Source organism: Anolis sagrei, chromosome 1, assembly GCF_037176765.1.
Source record: "Anolis sagrei isolate rAnoSag1 chromosome 1, rAnoSag1.mat, whole genome shotgun sequence".
Lineage (NCBI taxonomy): Eukaryota > Metazoa > Chordata > Lepidosauria > Squamata > Dactyloidae > Anolis > Anolis sagrei.
Genome location: NC_090021.1, coordinates 199,471,279 through 199,490,764, shown reverse-complemented (window position 1 = coordinate 199,490,764; position 19,486 = coordinate 199,471,279). Strand labels below are relative to the sequence as shown.

At 38.1% G+C, this 19,486-nt stretch overlaps 1 protein-coding gene across 6 annotated transcripts in view; it reads left to right on the top strand.

Annotated features, from left to right (window-relative positions):
* Positions 1-19,486, top strand: part of SLC4A10 (solute carrier family 4 member 10) — a 199,634-nt gene that overhangs the window by 74,759 nt on the left and 105,389 nt on the right. For all 6 annotated transcript variants that reach the window (XM_060777877.2, XM_060777869.2, XM_060777832.2 and 3 more), the window contains 2 exons: positions 6,778-6,859; positions 16,599-16,745. In XM_060777877.2, the coding sequence (XP_060633860.2) occupies positions 6,778-6,859; positions 16,599-16,745 (229 nt within the window). The remainder of the gene's footprint in view (positions 1-6,777; positions 6,860-16,598; positions 16,746-19,486) is intronic.

Here is a 19,486-nt window from a genome sequence, read left to right as displayed (position 1 = left end):
CATGTTGTGAACGACATAGACAAATGAAACCTTGGATCCCAGTCTGGCAAATACAGGGGCTGGACTGTATCCCAGCATGGATGTCCCTCCTGCTAAAATGTTCATCCACTGAGAAAAGCTAGTCTTGAAATTGATAGGAGAACCATATACATTCTCCACTGTAGTTATGAAAATCTATATAGAGCTGATGGGATAGAGTGGTGATAACATCAGAGTGCAACCTGGAAGATTTAGGTCCAAGTTTCCACTGAGTTATGAAACCCTCAGATGAATTTAAGCCAGTCTCTTTCAATGTAACTAAGTCCTCTCAATGTAACTAATAAGTAAATAATAGATAATGAAATGTTTGGGGAATACAATAGAGTCTCGCTTATCCAACATAAACGGGCTGGCAGAACGTTGGATAAGTGAAAATGTTGGATAATAAGGAGGGATTAAGGAAAATCCTACTAAACGTCAAATTACGTTATGATTTTACAAATTAAGCACCAAAACATCACGTTTTACAACAAATTGACAGAAACAGCAGTTCAATACATGGTAACATTATGTAGTAATTATTTAAGAATTTAGCACCAAAACATCTCAATGGACGTTCAATGAGTAAAGGTTGAATAAGCAAGACTCTACGGTAGGAAGTAGCCAAATGATGACATTCACATTTTGGCAACTTCTCAACAGAGTTGTGTTTGAAAGTTTGCTTTGAATAATAATAATATATTATAATAATATATGGCTCCCCTCCCCCAATCTCACGTTTTCAGACTGGAAGCACCTAATCTGAAGAATTTCTGAGGGTTGGAGCTAAGAGCTCAGGGAAGGTTAGTTGTGGATTATGTCAAGTTGGCAGCTGGAGAGATGCTTCCATGTCCTGGCACAACTGGTTGTCTCAGCCACACAAACACAATGATTGGAGAGTCCTGCAGATATAACTTCCCCACGCTCTTATCTGTAGAGCTTCAGAAACCCTTGAATTGCAGGCATGGTAGGGCTGAAAAGGGATCATATTCTGCTTAATGCAAATCACAAGCATTGCAAGATTATAAGTCTGGTTTAGAGTCTCGCAACAACCAAACAAGTTATTGGTCATCAGATTTGATTTTATTTTGATTTGGTTACAGCTTTTCATTCCAGGCTATTCTAATTTTGCAGAAGTCCAACATTTTTAGTATTTTTGTTTTGGCTGTTTCAATGCATGGCTGGTTATAAAAACAACTCACTGACTCTTTCGGAAAGAAACCTGGTGACAGTTTGATACAATATAGTCTAGGCTGACACAAAATCAATCCAGTGCAATTGATTGTACATTAACCACGCATCTGTTCAGCCAGTGCCGAAGGTATCCCCTGGAACAGAGCCATGGCTTATCAGAGAATTAGACCATTTTATTCATTTGTAGCATTTATGCTTTGGGTTGATTCAAAGTATCAACCCTCCCTTTATTTCTTGGGCTTATTTTGTACCATCAAATTTATAACATTTGTTTATTACTTTTGATTTAATGGAGAGGAAGGGCCATCTCTTTTCAAGTAGCAAATTAACTGTACATTTGCAGTATTAAATATATGTGTAATTAAAATTCACAGGCACATCAGTCTCCAAAAGCTAAAGTTGATTAGCATACATTTTAACATTGTTGCAGGGGACAGTATTTGGATGTTTTTTTTAGGTTTTTCTCTCAAAAGAAAGGGAGGGAGGGAGGGTAGAGCTGTCCCCATGCATGTGCCATGCAGCCCCGGGACAGATATAAATCTGGAATGAAAACTAATTGCTTTCTACTTAGTTGCACATCCTGTCCTGTGTGTGTGTGGTACAGGGCTGACCAAAAGGAGCACATCCGTCTTTTCACTTCAAAACAGAAAGCTGTCGCAGTTGGGTTCCAATTAAAAATAAAATTATTTTTAAATAATGTGTTGGAAAAATTGGACTTAATTGCCTTTAAAAAAACCCAACCTGCCCCCCCCCCCCAAACTTGTTATGATGGATGGTGAGTGTTAGGTAGATAACATTCAGGATGCTTTCTTGAGCAGCCATGTGTTGAAGGCACTAACACATTCAAACGGATATGGATAATATGCAGGAAGTGAGAATAACCATGGCACCAAAAGTATAAATAAATTTTAGCCACCTTAAATCAGTTTTGAAGTACTGTCTTTCAGATGGTGGAGTTGAACAAGGCAGCCATCAGAGATTTATTTTGTCCCAGCAACTATGACACACTGTTAAGCACCATCTCTAAAAAATACGCCTTTCTTCCTATGTTTTTATGTCTCCTTAAGTCCAAATAACATGTTGATCCTTCTTTGACCAACATCTACTTTTTATCAATGTCAAGGTGAACGTTAACAAAAGTGTAGAGAATAACTAATGCCTTGAAACTAGATGTGCAAGCAGCAATTGTATTCAGTTAGTACTTCATAATATAGTTTCTGGAAATGTTCTATAAGCAGTAGAATTGATGTTTTTTATTGTTAACATTGTGTTAATCTTTAAACATGCAGAGCTAAATCCAGTTGCTAGTCCCAGATAAACTCACTGACCCAGTTGTTTCCTACTAAGTCAGCAATTAAATAAACTCTATTGATTCAGTAGGATTTCTATACCAAGGATTAGTTTTATTGGCCTTAGATCATAGTAAACTCAATGGAAAGGTTGGGGTTATCAGAACAGGAACAGTTCATAACCCTACAGTTCTTATTCTTAGAAGTAGGATAGTGAATGCCCATACTGAACATGCAAGTTATTTATGCTAGACAGGCAGTCCCTGAGTTACAAACATCCAACTTACATATGACTCCTAGGTGCAAACAGGGTGAGACAACAGGAACTGAGAGGAAATTTATCTATGAAGGGAAATTCACTCCAGGAAGAGTTATCATGGGGAAAAGGTGTCTCCACAGAAGTTTTTTCGCCAATTTTTGCTTCCACAACAATCCAAATTTTTTAAAATCCAATTGTTACAAGGACAGAAAGCGAGCTGAAATCTTCTAAACAGAGGCACAGATAGAAAAAAAAACAAAAAACAAAAAACACCACCAGAGTGTTAACCCTTCCCTATGCTATCGTAATGTTTAAAACTGTTTACAAATTAAACCCAGGAACAAACCTACAGAACCTACAGGGACTGCCTGTACTTCTGATTCCTATTAGACTCTCAGTGGTGGTCGATCTTTTATCCAAAATGCTTGGGATCAGAAGTATTTTGGATTTTAGATATCTTTGGATTTTGGGATACTACAATATTTGCATATGTGTACATAATGAGAAATCTTCCAAGTCCAAACACAAAATTCCATTTATGTTTCATATATGTTTTCTACACATATCTTGAAGGTAATTTATACACAGATTTTTAAAATAATTTTGCACATCAAACAAAGTTTGTGTATATTGAACCACCAGAAAGCAAAGAGGCCCCTCTCTCAGCCATCCATGTGAATAAGTGAGAATTTTGGAGTATTTCAGAATTCCAGATAAGGGATGCTGAGCCTGTATTTAACATTTAACAGCATTTTGGATGTAAGAATACATGGCATATCTCATTGAAGTTGTTCATTCCATGGCTTTGTTTCCTTCATGAGATTATTTTGTTCCTTTTCTTAACTCTCCCCCTCACTCTATTTAGCTATACTTTATTGTCTCATAAAGGTTTTCATCCCACTGAGGTATAATTTTATTAGAAAATAAAAATGCAGCCCACCCTTTTCTCTCTGTGTAGAGATCCTTATTTTCCACCTGGGCATGCTAGAAACCTTCACTTCTTTCTGCTACATTATCCTTAGCAAGGCATGCATGGAAATGAATATGAAAACCACCCATTGACTATCTAAAATAGAGGCCTATTGACTTCCAGTCTATAACAATATCCACTGACCTTATTCCATGCTTGTATTTGGACACATGAAAAGAAAAGAATAGGAAAACCAATTCGTTTGCTTTGCTGTTAATTTGCTGTGCCAAATTAGATGTTAATTGAGAATGCGTAACAACCATTGACCAGTATTTTTCACTTTGCACCTCCCCTGAACATCTTATACAAGAAGCAGGTCATATGACAGCATTATATTCTGCATTTACTCATCCTTTCTGTGCTTCATTGTCAGCATCCTGCATAATACAGGAAGTACTAAAAGATTGCTTTCGCTAGATATTACCATGGAGACATAGATGGTTGGTAGAAATGGAGAATCCATTTTAAATATAACTCACAATAGAAAAATGGACTTTAGTTTTGAGTTAATTGAAACAGTTATTCAAATGCAAAATGCTGGTGTGCCTTCTGTGGATGTCTATTAGAATAACTAAGTTATGTACTTGCAATTTGTTTGATTTTAGTTGATTTTTGAAATTATTTAGGTTACATAAATAATACATATAAATATTATATGTATTATTATATATAAATTATATGTATTATATAAACTATATAAATATGATTCCAACTTTATATAGTTAATCCTCTTTCCTCTATAGAAAAACTACTACTTTTCCCATAGGTCAAATCCTAGTAATTGTCAGTCATTCCTTTTTCTTATCTCACAGAGAGTCCATAAATGGTTTCCAATCTTTTAAAAAAGAGTATGTTTTATTTCTGACAAGCTTGGGTATCTGGGTTATTTGAAGAAGTCATTTTTTTATTTTACAAAATGAATAAGATTATGAATAAACTACATCTGACATCATACCAGGGTAACCCCGAAAAACTCCATTAGTACTTAAAGTTTGTTATGATGGGCAAGTTTGCTCTAGATGCATCATTGGTGGGGTTCAGTTTGCTTTCTGGCTGTATAATAAACTACAACTCCTACTATGGTGAGTCCAGTAGGTTGAATTAGTCATGGGGGTTCTGTGTGCCAAATTTGGTCCAGGTCCATCATTGGTGGAGGTCACAGTTTATTTGATTGTGGGTGAACGACAACTCCCAGAAAGAAAGGCCAGTTCCAGTCCCCCCCCCCCCCCCCACACACAAACCCCTCCAGTTATCAAGTTTTGGCATATCAGGTATGTGTGCCAAGTTTGGTCTAGATCGATTTGTGTTTGGGTTCACAGTGTTCTCTGGGTGTGGGTGAACTATAACTCCCCCAAATCAAGGTGACTTTTCCCCAAAGACCTCCAGTATTTTTTGCTGATCATGAGGGCTCTGTGCACCAAGTTTGGTCCAATGCTATATTTGGTGGAGTTCAGAGTGCTCATTGATTGCCTTGTTCCTCATGTATCACACATTGGTAAAATGTCCTTTCACATTGCCCATATTTCAAACAGACATTTTAGACAGTTTATCTGAGCTCATAGATTATAAATCATTTTGTAAACACTCTCTTTAAGATGATAACATACATTTTCCTCCATTCATTCATTGGTACAATCTTTCACTAACAAAATTTATACATTCTACCTATCAAACCAAAATTGTTCCAAACCAAAATTCTTCTTACATCTTTCAAATCTTTAAACATCTGTAAATAAGAAAACCACTGAAAACTGTAGTCTTTAGCAATCAGAATTACAATCACCTCACTACCGCTGAGGATGCTTGCCATAGATGCAGGCAAAACGTCAGGAGAGAATGCCTCTAGACCATGGCCATATAGCCCGAAAAAACGTACAACAACCCAGTGATTCCGGCCATGAAAGCCTTCTACAATACATAGAAGTACATCTCTTTTCTTCTTATGCATTAGAGTCTCGCTTATCCTACATAAACGTGCTGGCAGAATGTTGGGTAAGCAAAATGTTGGATAATAAGGAGGGATTAAGGAAAAACCTATTAAATGTCAAATTATGTTATGATTTTATAAATTAAGTACCAAAATATCATGCTTTACACCAAATTGACAGAAAAAGCAGTTCAACACACAGTAACGTTATGTAGTAATTACTGTATGTATGAATTTAGCACCAAAACATTGCAATGTATTGAAACAGCTGTGAATCCGGGTGAGAGGCAGTCTGTGTTGGATAATACAAAATGTTGGATGAGCAAAGGTTGGATAAGTGAGACTCTACTGTATTCTCTTTCACATTTCTTCAGCAAATCCTGATAGGTTAGCCATTCTTTATTGCTTGCCACAGTAAGATGCTTTGTTTGCTGCACTGCAGACTTAATTCTATTCAGGTACTTGGAGCGAAATAAAATGGAAAGGTTGATCACCATTTCCCCAAAATTAGAGGCCTGAAGTGAAATCGCTGGACTTAATTTTATCTCATTAAAATGTATACAACTGGGACAGAGGAGCACAGATTTCGTTCTCTCCAACCCCTAAACCCAATAGTTGCACATTCTGTTCCAAAACGTATGGTGGACAGCAATCACCGTTCTGAATGTTCACAGTACTGTTTTGACATTGCTTCTGATTCATTCAAAATTTGGATTGCAAGTAGAAACTCATAAATGAGCTTTCAAATGAATTTCAGCCATGGTCTATAATTAAACCTCATATTTATCTCATGGAAATGGTGGGGCCATTTGAGTCAATGTGGTGGAGTGGTTTGTTGGTTCTGACTCCAGTGACCAGAATTTGAATCCCCACTCAGCCATGGAAACCTACTGGGTGACATTGGGCAAGTCACACTCTTAGCTTCAGAGGAAAGCAAAGGCTAACTTCCTCGAAGAAGTCTTGACAAGAAAAACTCATAGAAGGTTTGCTTTAGAGTTGTCTTAAGTCAGAAATAATGTGAGGAAACAATGATGTTGCAGACCTCTGACTATTTGGCTTTCATGCTTAGTGATGGCAGCACAATAAAAATCTGACACATGTAATTGCTTTTATTCTGCAGAGAAATGATGAAGAAGCAGTGGTGGACAGAGGAGGAACACGCTCTATTCTCAAAACACATTTTGAAAAGGAAGACTTAGAAGGTGAGCACTTATAGTTTCTAATGTATTGCAATTTCAGTTTGAAAGCATTGATTCAAGCCATTAAAAATCTTCAAAAAATATATGCAAGGCAATTTCGACTTGCTGAAAATAATATTCCAGCTATCAAATATCATCCCTGATCCTACATGAGATCCTGAATGAAAATGCATTAATAGTCATTGTTAGACAATTGATTAATTAAGAATAATTTAAGGACTGTTAAAATATGGGGAATAAAAAGTGCAGTGGTTATTTCCTAAACCAATCAAAGTCTTCACCCTGTGATCAAACCTTTTAAATGGTGTATTTCTGAAAAAGGAATTGAATAAATAACACTATGTAACAAAATTTGAAAAAAATCTGTTCCTGGTTTGAAAGTGTTATTTCCTGTTTAATTGTTCGGTACTTACTTTAAAAGTAGTTGTTATATTCCAAACTGTGTTGAATTGGTTGAGACTCAGTGAGCTATTCATTGAAAAACTATAGCAAACTGAACAGCAGGATGTCCCGCAAAAACAAAGTTTTTAATAAACCTTTTCCATGTTTTTGTGATAGAACCAATTAGGAAATATGTATAAGCCAGAAACAAAATTGTGTTACATATGAGTGTAATATTGCAAGTGGTCACTCTTTGGTTTAGTGAAAACCTCCCATCTGTTAACCATGCTCAGAAGTTTGGGAGCAAGGACAGGAGAGGACTCGGTTGGTATTTCTAGATAGCACAGCCTCATCTCAAGCCCTATACTGCATCTAGAAACCATCTTCCCTCTTTCCAAAAAAATGTTCTGGTCCAGCCTTGTTGTTTTTCTTCTCATGTGTCCAAAATGAAGGAAGCGTGCTTCCTCGTGATTATTTGTTTCCCTCTCCCCAACTGGAAGGAAAGAGCTGTATCTCTTTCTTTTTCATCTCAACTTGTAAGAAAGTGTAGACTGAACTCTACCACCAAGAAATAGTGTTTGCCATTCTTTGTTGGTGGCCTCCCCAGCAATTCTCCTCCTTTGGAAAAGTTGTGGTGCATAGTTCATTCAGTGGAGTCATTGCGATCCTGATTAATTTATTGCTTTTGCTGTATGTGTGTGTGATTATATTTCCATGTCCTGCTATTGCTTTATTATATCCACTGCAAATCTGGGGGCACCAGGTTGGAAAAGCTGGGTGTATTTAACCATTTCATTGATTAAAAGTAACTTGGAAAAGAAAAGTCCCATATGATAGGTGCCAGTTCAATGATTTGAAACAATTTTCACATCATGCCAGGAGAGGCTGACATTTTGCCAAGTTCCTACCTAAAAACAAAAACTTTTTTGTGTCTTCCCTACAGCAGCTTTATGTTTGTTAGACTTCCATGGGCAGCTTTTAGTCTAAATACTGGGATGCTGGCAGGCATGTAGCCGGGGGGTGGGAGTGGGTGCGTGGGTGGGTGGGTTAGGGGTTCAACCCCCCCCCCCCAAATTTTTCAGGTTAAAAAAAAACCCTGGTTTCCTCATGAATTTTAACTGGTTAACCAAATCCCCATGCTAAGTCTATGAGATGCAAAAAGTAGAAGTATTAGAAGAAGAGAATGTATTGTCTAAAAGAAGAAGTTTCATATATTCATACCCATTGCAATATTTTATCTCTTGCAGTCCCTCCAGAACTGCAAGCGCTATCTCAAGCAAATATTGACAATTTATTCACACTGTCATTACTTGCAGCAATAGCCAACGTAGCGAAGCAACCAAGTTGGTGGGGGGGGGGGGAGGATGTTGAATGCTCTCATTAAGGAGGCCAGACTTGGTGGAGGTGGTTGAAAGGGGCTGAGCTGCAGGCTAGTGAAGGCTGCTCTGCCCCCTGATGTGCTCTTTGCTTCAGTGTGAGTGAGGAGGTAGGTTTCAACCCCCCCAGAAATTGTCAAAAACCCCCCTGGAAAATTTTTTCTGGCTATGGCCTTGGATGCTGGTGTTTTGTGACAGTTGATGCATTGTAGAATCTGTATGGAATCTATGAAAGAATAATGCCACAGATTAAAAGGGACATCATCATTTATTATAGACTAAAGGTTTTTGGTCTTTCTTGTATAGTGATTCCTTTGGCAGATGTATTTGGGGTTGTTCCAAACTACACAATTATAGCACTCTGATTCCAGCGGAATCCTCCAAAATCCTGGTATTTGCACTTTTGGAAAGGACATTCAGATTTCTCAGCTGCAGATCCTAGGATTCCACAGGATGCAGTCATAACAAAGCCCCAATTCTGTGATTCTCTTGACTCCTTTTTCTACTACACCAAAGTTTGCTTTTTAGAAAGGGGTGTGGAAACCCATATCACTGGATAATCATTTCTCCTGGAAATAGAATGTAATAAAATATATTAAATTAAATACAGAAGTGGAATAGGAGCTACAGTGACCTGTTTTAAGATATGGTCTCATAAAATAACACATGCCAGATATCAAATAAGGATTGGGCATATTTTGTATTGCATGCATCACTTGCTAATATTTGCAGGCAATGGTCAGTTGCTAATTTTTAAATTGCCTAAATGATGTTTTTGAATGATCTAAGATTTACCTGATAGGTCCAAATGGGCATTAGATAAAACAGGAGCTCAAAAGAGAAAATTGAGTGTGAGTTTTGCCACCATTTCAGTAGGCTTTAGATAGCATCTGTTTTCTTTATTTTAAAGACTGCACTGTCTAATTGAGTATATAGCTTTTCCTTCATTATCTGCCTATATATGAATAACTATGTAATTGTTATAATTGTGTATTGGGATTGCTTATTAGTTATTAATGGAGAATGTGTTAAATCAATTGTCATTGTTGTATGGAACTATTGCTGTTTTTATTGTCTTTACTGTTTGTGAACCGCTGTGAGTCGCCCTCGGGCTTGAGATACAGCGGTATATAAGCAAAGTAAATAAATAAATAAATAAATAAATATGTAGTTGTCAAAACAAGCCAAAAGAGTCAGTTCCCACCTCATCCAATTCTCACACTTTCCAAAAGGAAGTTGGAGTCAATGCTTCCCATTGCTGGACATTGCCAAGTGGTGGCCTTTGGACTTTTCATGTCTATGGAGATGGTGTGTACAGAGCATATCTAATTTTGGTGAGACCGTGGTCAATCTGTTTTATAACCCTTTATATTGTGTAACCTATAATGTATGAATATGGTTTGATTCATTGGCAAAACATTGTGGATTGCTATGGAATTAGAACAACATGCCACTCTTTGAAAAGTCAAGATCTGTTAGCAGCAATTGGTTTGAAAGCTTTTTGTCACATTCAAACACATTCACAAATGACCTTCCCTTCATGGAAAATGATGCATTGTATTTTGAATGGAGACCGCTCATCACTTCTCAAGCACAGAAGTGGAATGCTCCAGCACAGCAGCATGCAAATTGCCATTTGTTGTACTTGGATGTCTTTGAATTGAAAAATAGGTATGATGAAATGTAATGAAGTGCTAGTGAGATAGAATTAATAATACTGGAATATTATTCATATATTAGTATATGGATTGCTGCTGGTCATCCCCTCCTTTTCCTTCTCCTCCTGTTTTTCAGTAAAAAAAGAGATTTAAATTCCCAATTAAATTATGTATGTATGTATGTATTTATTTACTATAAATAAATTAGTGGTGTGACCACTGTCATTTGTCATACCTTGCTGACATAGCAGCAAAGGGTGAATAATAATAATAATAATAATAATAATAATAATAATAATATATTTTATTCTTTCCTACCTCCCCAAGGGGACTCAGGGTGGATTCCAGCATACACAAACACAAAGGCAAACATTCAATGCCTAGAAACAACAAAACACAGAAAAAGCTAAAGGCTTCCCCTTCCAGCTCTGAGGTGTGGTGCTCTTCTCCGGCTCAGGGAGGTTGTGCTCATTTCCATGTCTAAGTCGAAGAGCCTGCATTGTCCATAGACACCTCCTAGGTCATGTGGCCGGTATGACTGCATATTGCGTTGTTTAGCTTCTTGCCAAGGTAGTACCATTTAATCTACTCGCATTTGCATGTTTTCAAACTGCTAGATTGGCAGAAGCTGGGGCTAACAGAGGAAGCCTGCCCCACCCCTTGGATTTGAGCTGCCAACCTTTTGGTCAGCTAGTTCAGCAAATCAGTACTTTAATTTGTAGTGAACACATCTGGGAGACCATTTTTAAAGGAAATTGTGTATTTTTGCTGCTATAAAGAGAAGTAACCATGAAATGAAACATCAGAGAGAACAGAGAGATAGAATGCACTAATAATGTGTTAGGAAACCAAGCAAGCTTATGCATAAGTTGTTTTATTGGTGGCCCGACTCTGAGGAGAAACATGAAAGGATGTGGAATCTGAGTACCTGTAGTTGCCAAAAAGTAACTGTTGTTAATCTATGCATGTATCTAAAATTGTTCTTGGTAAACAAACAGCAGTCTGTATATGAAAACACATGGCAAATGCAGATTGTACTTACACAGTAGTATAATAATTACGGGATCAAAATTTATTTTGTTTTTGGCTAACCCTTTACATAAAGTCAGTATTATTTTATTAATGGAACCTAAATTTCAACGTTATCTTTAATCATGAGCTCAGTGAATCTTAAGTACTATCACTCATTTACAGAAAATTTGTTATGCCAACATAGATCTACTGCTACTGCATTGGCTGCTAATTTACATTTAGATATATGTGTCAAATTATCTCCTTCAATGCACATAGCTTTCATTTTTTATTTTCCATTGCAGCTTTGATTTAAACTTTGTTTTCAAAGTTTAAATCAAACTCATTGGACAATATGCCTTTCTGCTTAACAAGTGTAATCCTGTACCTTCAAATCAACTCCTGTCCTAGGGTTTTCCAGGACGCCTATGAATGTGGCCCAACACAAAATTGTAAACTTACTGAATACATTATAAGATTTTTGTATCTTCATTGTGTGGTTCTTGAGTGCAAACCTGGTAGATAACAACAGAATGAAATGTGCTTTCAGAAGCTTGTGAAGCTTCTTCTTAAAAGCAATTTGTTTCCTGATATTTTTAGTAGCCAATTGTTTGTTCCAATGGACTCAGTGGTCCTCAAATAAAATTCAGCTTGACTCAAGAGGTACAAGTTGATTTAAGTAATATCATTTAAAAAAGCATTTTGTTGTTTTTAATTATTTTTAAATGTTAGGTTTATTATTACTGTTTTCCATTGATTAAAAAAACCTCTCAAAGTGATTAAAGGGAATGGAATTAAAAAAAACTTGAAACAGTCTTATTCAAATGCCTCTGGAAATATTATTAAAACAGTTTTCGAAATCAAGAAAAAAGTACCGATGAAATTCCTTACATCCACTTGCACATGTACAACTACTCAAACTGAACAACGAGAAATAGCACTGAGTGTGATCAAGAAGGTGCAACAGAGCCCCCAAATTCCAAAATTCAATAGGCTGGAATCCTGTAGCATGCTACAATGTAATGGGATTGTGAAGGATCATCCCATAGTCTCTCTGAAAGTGGTTCTGCAGATAACACAGTCTCCTACTTACAACAGTTTGCTCAAGGAAATTGATAATACAAAAGCTACATTATCTTTGGAATAGTTCACATTAAGACGGTAAACTTCTGCCTGAGACTATAGTCAAGCATTCACATGATTTAAGAGATGACCATTAAAAACAATCCTGCCCATAGAAAGCTATGTTAGGGAGACATGCAGTTTTCAATGTAGTTTGATGATTTCTTTCTCTTTAATATGCTTGTGCACTTGTTCATATGAGCGGCTAGCTGTAGTATGAAAATGACCTAGACAAGGTTTATTACCTTACTGCAAATGATGCCTCATTCTCCTTGGCTGTTCTTCAGCTCTTATTTTATCTTTTCATGAGTAGTGATCACATGTTACAATCCTCTAATTTCCCCTGTTTTATCTCAAATTATTGGTTTCCGAGCTGTAATTACCATTCAGTGATCCAGTTTGAATAGTTGTTCACAGATGTTCTGCCTTCCCTGCTTTCTTCATTCTTCTTCAGCAAGTGGTTGCCTAGTTTTAGAGTCTTTTGGCTTTTTTCAGGTCTCACATTTTTATTTAGAATTCCGCTAAGTGTGATCTTGTTAAAGCCATTTTGCCTTGACTACAGTCAGTTTTAATCCTAATATTACTATTTGCATTTCCTTTGTCCTGTTTTCATGTAGTAGAATAAAGGAGAAAACAATAGATTCTATAAAGGTTCGATGTACCACAGTTCAGATACCTTTTCAGCTTTCAAGTTGAGTAGCTGACCTCAAACAAATAATGATCTCTTATCTAAAAGCTGAGGGCCTCCTAGTGGCACAGCGGGTTAAACTGCTGAGCTGCTGAACTTGCTGACCAAAAGGTTGGCGGTTCGAATCCGGGAAGAGGGATGAGATCCTGCTGTTAGCGCCAGCTTCTGCCAACTTAGCAATTTGAAAACATGTAAATGTTACTAGATCAATAGGTACTACTTCTGCAGGAAGGTAACAGTGCACCATGCAGTCATACCAGCCACATGACCTTGGAGGCATCAATGGACAATGCCGGTTCTTCGGCTTAGAAATGGAGATGAGCACCAGCCCTCGGATTCAGACACAACTAGACTTAATATCAGGGAAAACCTTTACCTTTACCTATCTAAAAGCAGCCTATGTAAAAGTTCGTCCACCTCTTGTTCTGTAATGCAAATTTCTAAAAAGCAAGTCTTGATTTCTGGTATTAAGCATAAGGCACAAACTAAATTATTAATTAAAAGAATACTCTGATTCTGGAAGCAGTTGGAGAATAAAGCTGCCCGCCCACCTGTAAATGTATTTTATTAGCACAAGTAATAGCAACTATTATTTAATCCAGTACAGTGTGTTTTAAAAAGCTGTTCCCTTAATAGCTATCTCCTTCTCCATATTTTAAGCTAGAAATTATGCTGGGGGTTTCTACTTCTGCTTGGATTTGGGTGGAATCCTCAGGAAAATGGATAATTGCTTTTGGACTGGAGTTTCTCCTTTTTTTCAAGCAAACCACAACAGACTTTCCTATTTTACATTTTGAGTATCAATATCAGTAAGGAAGGGTCCCCTGGTGGCGCAGCAGGTTAAACCGCTGAGCTGCTGAACTTGCTGGCTGAAAGGTTGGTGGTTTGAATCTGGGGAGTGAGATGAGCTCCCGCTGTTGACCCAGCTTTTACCAGCCTAGCAGTATCGCTTCTGCAGGAAGGTAACGTCACTCCATGCACCTCCGACTTAATGCCAAGGGAAACCTTTACCTTTACTAAGGATGAGGAAGGAATGGTATTGAGCCAACTGGAGTATCCACATCTTGGTGGACTTTTGCTCTTCAGGGGCAACATCTGAATCTGGTTTCAAAACCCTGATGACAATGCAAGGGCATTATTAAAACTTAAAACAAACCTTATTTTTTCCACATTCATCATTCGGTTCAATACTATGAGGAGCAGGGAGTAATGGTTAAGAGGAAGAGAAAAGAAACCAGGGCTTTAATAGCTTGCCAGGCGCTTGTTTATTTCTGTTTTTAGAGAGAAATCCTGTCAGCCCCAAATTTCTTTGATGTTTTGTGACAAATGATGCCTTGCTGTTTCCAACTGTTACCAGAGTCTCCGTGGGATTAGAGGTCACATGAGGCTTCAGCTTAATGTGCTTGACCTTTCTTCTCTCTCCTATTCCTCCCATGTGTGATTCTGTATGTGTAGTGAATGGGTGATGCTGATATGTCTGATTCTAGCAGAGCAATAATATATCCTCAATTCATTGTGGCTATGCCCTTATATTGGGAGAAAGGCAGGATAAAAATAAATATTCTAAGAAAATAAAGCTGGGATTGCAATTGGACAAGTCAATTTGTTAGTTAATCCTTAAATGAAAGATGCCTTTTACAAAATATTACTTTTGTCATAACACTAGTTGTATTGCTGACATAAACTACTTATACAGTTGTGTCCAATAAATACTCATGTGAACTAGTTACCTTGTTTTACCCTGTAACATACTTGCCTATGCTGATTAGGATACATTTTAGGCCCCTTCCACACAGTTCTTATATCCCAGGATCTGATTCCAGGTTATCTGGTTTGAAATGGGTTATATGAGGCCGCACTGCCAGAAAACTTGGGATAAGCAGATATTTATTTACCTTATTTATACCCCACGGGACTCAAGGAGACTTACATATATAGGCAACAATTCGATGCCATGTAAAACATACCTGTATAATAAAATAAACATATACATTAAAACAATCACTAAAACATATCAAACTTTAAAAACACCTGTTAACATCATCTTATCCAAAATCATAATCCATGGTCATTCCAAAATTGTCATTGCACTCCTCCATAATTCTCTGGTGGGTTACTAACTGAATGCTTGATCCCACATCCACATCTTTAGCCTTTTTCTGAAAGCCAGGAGGAGGCTGATCTAACTTCATTAGGGAGGGAGTTCTATAGCTGAGGGGCCACTGAGAAGGCCCTGTTTCTCGTATCCACCAATTGCACTTGCGAAAGGGGTGGAGAGCAGGGCTTCCACAGATTATCTTAACCTCGTAGCTGGCTCATAGAGGGAGATACATTTGGACAGGTAAGCTGAGTCGGAACTGTTTATAGGCTAAAGCCAGCACTTTGAATTGTGCTTGGCAGCAGACTGGAAGATATTCTGGGATCAGTTCCTGGGATATAGGGACTGTGTGGAAGGGCCGTTAATGGTCCAGGCAGGAACTTGACCCATGTCAGGGAATGTCAAGGGCATTAACAAAAGGTGTCCTGTAGTCCAAAGAGGGTGTCCCTTCTCCTGTGGTGAGTGATGCTTCTCCACCTTTTGAAATATGACCCCTAGTATAAACATCAACATCCAACATCAGGAGAGCATCCTATATCTTACTTGTTGTATATCATTGAGAAACAATGAAAGCAGCATTGGAAACTCCTAACTGCATTGTTTTACATGCTTCATTACTCCTGTGGGTATTCAAGTTACCCTAGACCAATGGTTCTCAATCTTTGGATCCCCAAATGTATTGGCCTTCAATTTCCAGAAATCTAACAGCTAGTAAACCAGCTGGGATTTCTGGAAGATGTAGGTCAAAACATCTGGGGACTTACAGGTTGAGAACCACTGCCCTAGACTGATGTGGGGAACCTTTGGCTCATAGGTTTTTGGAGTTTAGCTACTCAAGCCCACCTAATATGAGCAACAATAAGGGAAGTTCTAGCTCAAAACATCGGGTGAGTCAACATTTTCCTACCCTGCCCTAAAACATTTAACTTAGGGTCAGGCATGTAGCCGGGGGGGGGGGGGGGGGGCTTGAGGGGCTTCAGCCCCCCCCCCCCCCCCCCGAAATTCTCATGCTGGTTCGCGAAAAGGCCTCACTGGTGCATTATTTAAACTGTTATGTTTATTCATATCATGATCTGATCACCATACTCAATATATCCCATATGCATGGGGGTATTGGGGTAATGATACAAAAGGTTTGCTAGGCTAGACCCTCTTTCACTCAGACTCAGCCCCCCCGAAACCCCCCTGAAAATGTTTTAGCCCCCCCCCCCCCCGAAACGAAATCCTGGCTACGGGCCTGCTTAGGATAGTTTTCATTCTCTTTCAGAATCTAATTCCAAGTGTCAATTCTCTACTATTTTTTTAAAGGACTTACATCCATACAGAAGTAATATTTTGGTTTTACTCCAGTAGTAATATATGTGATTTTCAGATATATATTTCATTTTACCTTCTCTCTGCTCCCTAGGCCACAGGACTTTGTTCATTGGTGTTCATGTGCCGTTGGGAGGGAGGAAAAGCCATCGACGCCACAGACACCGTGGACACAAACACCGAAAGAGAGACAGAGAACGAGATTCAGAACTAGAAGACGGCAGGGAGTCTCCCTCATTTGGTAAGGTTTGTTTCAAACCTGTATATAATATTCTACAATGTTTCTATATTGACATATCAAGAGAATATTAGAGACTGAACAATTATCCATCAGGTACTTTGGTTCCAGGAAGCTATTCACTTTGTGAGCATCTTGTGCATCCAGTAGCAGTATGGGATTAAGGACTATTTAAAATGTACAGATATGATCCCTAAAGGAGAATGTAAGCAGGTCAGTTTAGCTTGGCGTCTCTGTTTTTTAAACCACACTTTGTTTCCCAGGATATATCTATACTAATCAGTTACATCAGTTTGACTTTAGTGGTTGTGGCTGCTAGAGGACCCTAACTCTGTGTTTTAGGGAAATGTGCACATAAAATGCTCTTTAGCAGAGAAATATAGCTTCTAATAAAACTATACATCCCAGAATTCTCTAGGATACAGCCATGCCAGTTAAAATGGTATCCAAGTGCTATAAAGGTATACTGTTGATGTTAATAAGAACTTCGATCAATATTTCTTTGCAATATGGGAGAGATTTGGGGGGAGGTTAACCCTCTCATTTATGTGTTATGCAGATCCAGTAAAAAGCAAGAGGGTCTCAATAATCAAATATGCTGCAAATGTGCAGTCAAATTTAAGTTGTGAATTTGAATCTGCCTTTTATTAGTGGATTTTAACTTGCATTTTAACTCTGTATATCTTGCTGTATGTATTTTAATAGTGTTTTATCTCTTGGTTTTATGACATTATACCCCACCTCGAGTCACAGAGAGAGGTGGAGTACAAAAATACAATATATATATAGTATTTTTGTATATATAAGTGCTGCTATATATAATGTCATAAGTTTTGTGGCAGCACAGATGTGTTAATTGTGTTTGTGCACACAACTGAATGAGACAATGAATGTACTTGCAAAGCACAGCTAGATCTTGTCTAGGCTAAACTGAGCTCCATGCAGCTGCCTGCCTTGCAACAAGGAGCAGTAGGTATTGTTCTGCACAACAGCGTAGATTATGCTCATCAACTGTCATTATTATAGGACTTGACAGTGGCTGGTCTGAGAGTCTTATAAAGTTGGTGCTCCTGTTCTGTACCTATGCAGAGGCCTTTATGGGGCTGTGCTGCTACTAAAATCTATAATTAGGGTATTATGCCCCAGGCTTCTGAGAAAATGCCACTTAGTGAGAGGCACGCATGGAGTGGACATTTTCTCCGTCTCCTCTCTCTTGTCACAGCATGCTTGGTGTAATGTGATATTTTGGTGAACTCTGACTCATGTTCTTCTAGGGAGCTATTCTTGGGTGCATACAAGAGTATCTTTTTAAAATAAATGTCTCTTTGCTTTGTGTTTAGCCTATCAACTCTCTTGAAGTTGTGTCCTTTGTTTGCAGCATGGTTTACTTGACAGATACTTTTCCTGTTTTCTTCAGGTTTAGACTCAATCCAATTGTTGTTCTTTTTGTGCCTTCAAGTGGTTTCCAATGTATAGTGATCCTACAGCATTTTCTTAATAAGATTTGTTCAGAGAGGATATGCCATTGCCCGAGTCTCAATGTGACTTGCTCAGTGGGTTTCCATTACTTAGCGGAGATTTGAACCCAGACTCCAACGCCCCTTCCACATAGCTGAATAAAATTCCACATTTTCTGCTTTGAACTGGAATATATGGCTGTGTGGACTCAGATGACCCAGTTCAAAGCAGATATTGTGGGATTTTCAACCTTAATATTCTGGGTTATATGGCCGTGTGGAAGGGCCCCTAGAGTTCTTGTTCAGTACTGAAACCATTATACCACACTGGATCTTAATCCAGATATTAGTCCCAACTAAAATAGATCCACCTGATAATAGCCCTCGGTGGCGTAGTGGGTTAAACCCTTGTGCCGGCAGGACTGAAGACCGACAGGTCGCAGGTTCGAATCCAGGGAGAGCGCGGATTAGCTCCGTCTATCAGCTTCAGCTCCTCATGCGGGGACATGAGAGAAGCCTCCCACAAGGACGGTAACACATCAAAACATCTGGGCATCCCTTGGGCAATATCCTTGCAGACCATCAATTCTCTCAGACCAGAAGCAACTTGCAGTTTCTCAAGTCGCTCCTGACATGACAAAAAAAAAAACCAAACAAACCCTGATAACTACTTTATACTTATAGAAATGATGCGATTCATAAATGCAGAGGAGGGGCTACCCCATGGTGTTTTGGCTACCAGCCTTCTGGGAATGACCTCAGCCACTGAATGGTCCTTTAGATATTTTGCTTCTAAGCTGAAATTCCTTGTGGGTTTCCTTCTAGAAAGTCTCTTCTGGCTTGAGTAATAGTATAACTTGCTATTCTCAGGCAAAAGGTATATATAGGATGAAAATACTTTCAAACTTATCATAAGCAGAGAACCTATAATGAAAACACTGGTAGGAGGCCTTATCGCACCACACTGCAGTACAAAAGAATATTTTAGGTTCTCAGAAAAATGCAAATGCCAGTATAATTTTGGGTTCCGCAGTAGTCATTACAGAGCCTTTTATTTTAAATTGGATTTAAAATTATATGTGTTGAGAGTGTGGAAGCAAGATGTTATGAAGGCTACAGCTTTAGAAAAAGTCTTGAAATCTTGAAACTGAAATATATTCAAAAATAAAGTAGAGGAAATAAATCTTTAAAATATATATAACTTCAGGAAGATTAAGAATGGGCTGTAAAAGATGGATACCAATTGACTTTACTTAGTCTGTTTTGGACAAATTACCATTAACCCAA